Genomic DNA, 6,415 nt, shown 5'->3' with positions numbered 1-6,415 from the left:
CTTGGGCAAGGAGACATTCTCTACCCAACCTTTGGGCCAAGACCATATTACACTTGGGGCAAGAATAGTATTATATGGAGTACTTGGGCCAAGTTTTCCAAATTTCCAAAAGAAATTGTACGAGTACTGCTATTGGTACCGATGGTACCGTAGAGAAAATGCACCGATGGCCGCCTCCGGCCACCGAACGGCCGATCCGAGCCGTCCAAAAATTTTAAAAAACAAAACCGAGTGGGCCTTTGCGAGAATCAATGGCATCTGAGGTGTGTAGAGTACTTGATCCGAGCACCCCTTTTTCGTCTATATATGTATATACGTGTATATACACGAAAAGGGGTGCTCGGATCAAGTACCCTACACACCTCGGATGCCATTGATTTTCGCGGTGGCCCACTCGGTTTTATTTTTTAAAATTTTTGGACGGCTCGGATCGGCCGTCTAGTGGCCGGAGACGGCCGTCCGGTGGCCGTCGGTGCATTTTCCCTACGGTACCATCGGTACCAATAGGATTTTCAAAATTGTTCCTGTCCAATAGGAAGTTGCCCATAGCGGGGTCAAGTGACCCCATTTGACTCTTAATAAATTCGCCCATGACAAGAGATTTGTCTCTCACGCCCTGGCTCTAAGAGTCCGGTCTCTAACAGGTTGACAACTTCCGAATTCAGGATATTAATGAATATTACATAGTGGTCATATAATAATCTTAACAATTTTGGGGGTAATACATGACGGATACCCCCAATTACTAACTCAATCCACTCGACTAGAGAAATATACAAGGGGCTTGTCATGTAAAATGGAGGGCTTGCAGTTGAAGCAAGAACTAGTCGTGAGCCCTTTTGCAGTTGTCACAACTCGCTTGTTCACCCTGTCTCCGTCGAGTGCTCTCGTAATCCAGAAAGGCTAGCTATATCACACGTGTGGTGTTAACGCCTTGCGACACAAAACGATCGATATTCCATACATTGCATAAACTTATTTTACTTATCTTTGTTAACACTAAACCAAAATGAATCACTTTGACCAAAGACAGAAAGATACAAGCAACTGGCCGGGTCATTTGACTACTCATTTCTCAACAAGGCACTGCAAACTTTCTACCCACTTTAATACACCATAATTATATTTGCGCTAACTTATTTCAAACACCAGATAATTGGAAATCGATGGTTGTAACATACAAATGATGATATTGATCGATTGCTCTCTTCAGAACCAAATGTGCTATGATCATATGCATGATTGTTTGGTTGTGTTTCAGAAACATATCTTAGATAGAGAGTCTATCGATCGATCCTTATTCCCCTGTAAGAAAACAGTTGATTGCAAGTCTAACCAAAATATATTCTCCGTGTAAATGTGTATTACACTACGAATGAATGTAAAAGTGTGCACGACTCCGAAATTTTGGCAACATGAGACAAACAGAAATCGACGTGACATAACTGTCGGTATTGAAAAGATCATGAAAGCTAAAAGAATAACGGTATGAAAAAGAGAGGAGATGAGAAATACATGTGCAAGTGGGGCCTCGGAGCTTAGTTTATCAGTTGATAGTTTTTGTTGGAGCATGCAGATGCAGTGGCGTTTCCAGAATTTGAGGCACCTGTCGCATAAAAAACTTCCGCGGAAAATGACATTCAATAAAATAAAATTGCACTCCAAACATGAACAAAATAATTGGTCTTGTTTATTTATTGACTTTTTGAGGGAATGATTTTTTCTCCACATTAAGCTTAAAGAATTGTTACTTTTATTTCGAGATGAGAATAATATAATGTGAAAAAATCGGCTCATTTCAGAAACGATCAATGAACAAATGATAAGTCCTCATTTCTTGTACACAAGACTTAACACCTGTGATGTGAGCATCGCTAATTATAAGTTGTCACTATCGATCTAAAACAAAATTTAAAATACGTCCTATATTTAATTAATCTATCTAATATAACAAGTACTTATTCAGTGTTCTTGGATCACTGTCATGTAATGTTCCATTACTTTTTCACGTCACACATTCATGTGAGGTCCATGCATTTTACGAACCCCAAAAAATGTTGTCCTTACCATAAATTTATGTGGGGTCCATGCATATTGTGAGTCTCGAAAAAACGTGTGGTAAGGTGTTAGAGTGCTCTAAGAGAATCTAATAAGCTTTCGTTTATAATACAACCTCCTCAAAGGCCTCAACCTACCCATTACCCGTTTCCTATATAAGTAATGTTCCGTTACTCTCCTTTGTACTAACCAACTCCTACCCCATTCTTCTTATTCCAATTACCCTCTCTCTCTCTCTCTCTCTCTCTCTCTCTCTCTCTCTCTCTCTCTCTCTCTCTCTCTCTAGAGAATGGTTATTCCAACATTAGCTATTGTTCCTCTTCTTTTCCCAATCTTCTTCAATATAAACTTCCGCAGCACGCATGCCGACTTGCAATATGGTAATGGTACTGCAACTTTCTATGGAGGGGATGATGCGTCCGGCACAATGGGTAATTCAGTTAAAAGAGAACTGTCCATTCTTTGTTCTAGTTCCAAAGGAAAGAGTAAAAAAAAAAACAGTTTTGCTAACCTCCGTCCATTAGATGGAGGATAATAAGTATATATTGACAAATAAGTTTGGATATCAATACGCATTTCATGGATATTAATACATTTTTTTCGGATATCGATACACTTTCTACCCATTATTCTACACTTAATAGGCAGAGATTAGCATTTTCCAAAAAAAAAAAAGAATAATGAATATGTAAAAATTGGCCTACCATTTTGAACTTTTGCTAAATGCGTGCTTGGGCGCACAGTTTATCATATGCGTGCTATTGCATTGCATTCTCTGAACGTCGTCCTATAACAGAAGGGGTGATATATTATGTACGTCAAGCCCCCTAACTTTTTGAGTTTTCGTTAATAAATGACTTATATAACCCTAAAAATTACGAACTTAATTCGATGTTTTTGGTCTTTGGTTTCCTCCTAAATGATGATTGGATTTTGGTATTGCAGGAGGAGCTTGTGGATATGGAAACTTGTATACCCAAGGGTATGGAAACAACACTGCAGCACTAAGCACTCCTCTATTTAACAATGGGCTAACCTGTGGGGCATGCTTTCAGATCCAATGTATTAATGACACACAATGGTGCTTCCCCGGGTCCATTACTGTCACTGCTACAAACTTCTGCCCTCCAAATTCTACTGGTGGATGGTGCGACCCTCCAGGCCAAAACTTTGATCTGTCTGTGCCAGCTTTTAGACAAATTGCCAATTTGACTGCTGGAGTTATCCCTATTTCTTTCCAAAGGTAAACTATATTGTAATCTAATTAGCCTCGGAAACGAGTCATTTAGTGTATGTATTGTACAATATTTAACGGGAAGATTTAATCAAGCAGATAAAGTGCTTAATCAACTCATTCGGATATTGGTAAGTGATTAATCGATTCATTCAATTGGTTCTTGTATCAAATTTTACAGGATAAAATTGAACCAATTGATGAAACCTTTACTGATATCGGAATGAGTTGATTTTTTTTAGAACCTTTAAAAACCTATTTTTAATTAATTGAACGGCTCTGATCATTTGCATGAAACTCCGATTAGTGTTATGTCATCAACTTTTGTATGAAGGGAATTGGCCCTTATATATACACACACTCTAGTTTGTCACTTGTTTTGCGAACACCATCCCTATGAAAAAAAATCAAAGCCATTGAATGGTCATCATTTTTCTTTGGAAAGAATGAAGATATTTGGCTATCGTGAAGTCGAGTAGGACCCAACACACTTTCCCAAAAGAGAAAAAAATTGAACTCTGAAATTAGTATAACACTTTAATTGTTGCGGTTGGAGTATTGAGGTTTTATTGTACCATATATAGCACTAGTTGAAATGGTTTCCCACTGATTTGTTGTCTGTTATTTTTTTGATAGAGTGCCCTGCGTGAAGATAGGGGGCATAATGTTTACAATCAACGGCAATCCCTGGTGGAACTTGATTTTGATCACCAACGTGGCCTGCGCTGGCGATGTCCAATCGGTGTCAATCATGGGGTCCAACATGACGGGGTGGGAAGCCATGACACAGAACTGGGGGCAAAACTGGCAAAGTACCAGCTACCTAATTGGCCAGAGCCTCTCCATTCAAGTCACCACAAGCGACGGAAGTACCGTAACCTCCTACAACGTGGCACCCTCTAATTGGACGTTTGGGCAAACTTTTGAGGGTGGTCAGTACTCGTGTTAATTAGTATTGCAAATGGGAATCGAACTTCAGGGCTTGGATTTAGACTCATGGAAGTTGTTAAAACACAAAATTTAATGCTAATACTATTACAGGGGAGCAAGGGAAAAAAATAAATATTTGCTACCAAGCCAATAACAAAGGTAGAGTTCGGAAATAGTCGTGTAAAATATGCACAAGTGTGGTAAGGTCAAAGGTGTAAGCTTACGTAATTACTGTGAGGTGAGGTTAGGAGAGGAAAGGGTAGAGTTTATTAGGAGGTTGGGAAGATAGAGTGATCGGTGTATGAGTTGTAGTGGCTGGTTGTTATTTGCTTGTGTATTGTATAAGTTAGAGTACTTATCTGTTGTGTTTTGTGAGGGAGAGGGCAAATAGAGAGTGAGAGAGCAGGGAACAGGGACCGAGTTCAAATGTGAGGAAAAGTTGTAACTTTGCAAAGGAAATTGATTTTCGCACTCTGTTTTCGTACGCAGGTGCTCCATTTTATATAAGAAGTTACAAGTAATTTCACGTTAAAAGTGGAGCGCCTGCGTACAAAAGTTGAGTGCCAAAATCAGCATTCCTCTGTAAATATATAATAGAATTGTGTTTTTATTTTTGTGTGAAAAACTGCTCTCCTTGCAATAGTACTACTAAGGACTATGTTCCCTTGTGCACCCGATTTTCGTTTTTGGAAGAGCATTATAGAATAATATCCCACATAGTTGCTGTCTTGGTGCAACCTGAGTTACTTGTTTAGTTATATTTCGGTCCACCGAAGCAAAATGAAGAGAACGTGAAATACCAATAATTATTTGATGAGTTGCTTGATGGTCTAAATTCTAAATAATTTTACAAGTGCACGGTTCGCGAAAAAGTGTTTGGATATCGGGTAGATAATTGGAACAAAAACAAAATTGGTCCGGTCTAGCGGTTTGGATCTGGACAGGTTATGCACGTATATTAGTTAGGTTTTGTTTCTCAATATTTTAGAACCGTTCAAAATGAATGACTCAGTTGTTGAATTTCTAGAGAACCGCACTACTCAAGGCTATATGCACCCCTAAAAGCTGCGTACCCACTTAGAAAGTGGTATCAATGTGGAGATCCGAATTAGTGTCCAAGACAGTTTCAAAGTTGTTGAATCCTTTCTATATAACACAACAGCCGTACGCAGGCAAAAAGGGAGAAAAACAAAACATTCGAAGGGAAAATAGAAGAGGATGGGCGTGTGTGTTTGCGAGAATTTTTTTACGTGCAGATTTTGAGATTCTAGCTTCTTCAAAATCAATTTAGAGTATTTGCCAAAAATTATAGATAACAGATTCTCTTCCAAATCTAGGTTTGGATAGTTTTTGGGATTCTCTGCAACACAAATTCTTTAAAACGGAATGAAATTCTCATGATCTCGCAACTGTAACAAAGAACTTTCTCGATTTATACTAAAATTCAGAATCTAAAATTCGCAGAAAATTTGAAGCTAAAATTCAAAATATGTATCTACAGCTATCGCAAACACGCCTAATACATATTACAGACTTGAAGAAGGGAGAAAAAAAAAACGTGGAGGCAATTCGAGCTTTTCTCAAGAGCTGAAGCAAAATTAAGGACATCTTACTATCATCCCCATCTCTAAGAAATTTTCTCTGTTTCCCACTCCTAAAATCCTTTTCGTTTCCAGAGATTAAGTTTTCTTTATAACAAGGGGTGTCCATAAATCTTGGACTATAAGAAATGTTCCTTAGCAGAAGGTTATAGCCTCTCTCTCTGGCTCTGCCTTCTCTCTAGAAACCCAAAAGTCACCGGTGATTTCCTCTCGCTTGGGGGAGGGGAGGCGGCCTCTTCCTCCTCCCTCCAGGCACCTTTCTCTGATCTACTCCTCTATTTTCTTTCTCTCTTCTATTTCTCTAACCTCCCCCCGGCTAGATCTAATTTCTCATCCCTGTCGCTTCCTTTTCTGACGCCGGTTTATTTTCATTTGTTCTCATTTCCAAACAGCCGGTTATCATCGCTCCACCCATTTATTCCCATCTCTTGGGGATTCTGGTTTGGGCTTAATGGCGAAGGTGGAGTGGTGGTTATGGAGGTGGACTCACATGGCTTCCGAACCGATTTATCCCTGGGTTTTTTGGGTCGGCCTAGCGGCTTCGGGATCTATGTGGTAGGCGGTGGTCGTTGATGTAGGGGTTGTTCTTGGC

The 6,415-nt window shown here is 39.4% G+C and overlaps 1 protein-coding gene across 1 annotated transcript; it reads left to right on the top strand.

Annotated features, from left to right (window-relative positions):
- Nucleotides 1-2,312: 2,312 nt before the first annotated feature.
- LOC131320638 (expansin-A1-like) lies at nt 2,313-4,677 on the top strand. The gene is made up of 3 exons (XM_058351392.1): nt 2,313-2,489; nt 3,004-3,301; nt 3,929-4,677. Exons 1-3 carry the CDS (start codon nt 2,348-2,350, stop codon nt 4,239-4,241), a joined length of 753 nt encoding a protein of 250 aa, XP_058207375.1. The 5' UTR covers nt 2,313-2,347; the 3' UTR covers nt 4,242-4,677.
- Nucleotides 4,678-6,415: the final 1,738 nt, after the last annotated feature.

The sequence above is a fragment of the Rhododendron vialii genome, chromosome 3a (genome assembly GCF_030253575.1).
Source record: "Rhododendron vialii isolate Sample 1 chromosome 3a, ASM3025357v1".
In the NCBI taxonomy this organism is placed as follows: domain Eukaryota; kingdom Viridiplantae; phylum Streptophyta; class Magnoliopsida; order Ericales; family Ericaceae; genus Rhododendron; species Rhododendron vialii.
Note: the sequence above shows the minus strand (reverse complement) of the source record. Positions and strands in the feature narration are given on the sequence as shown.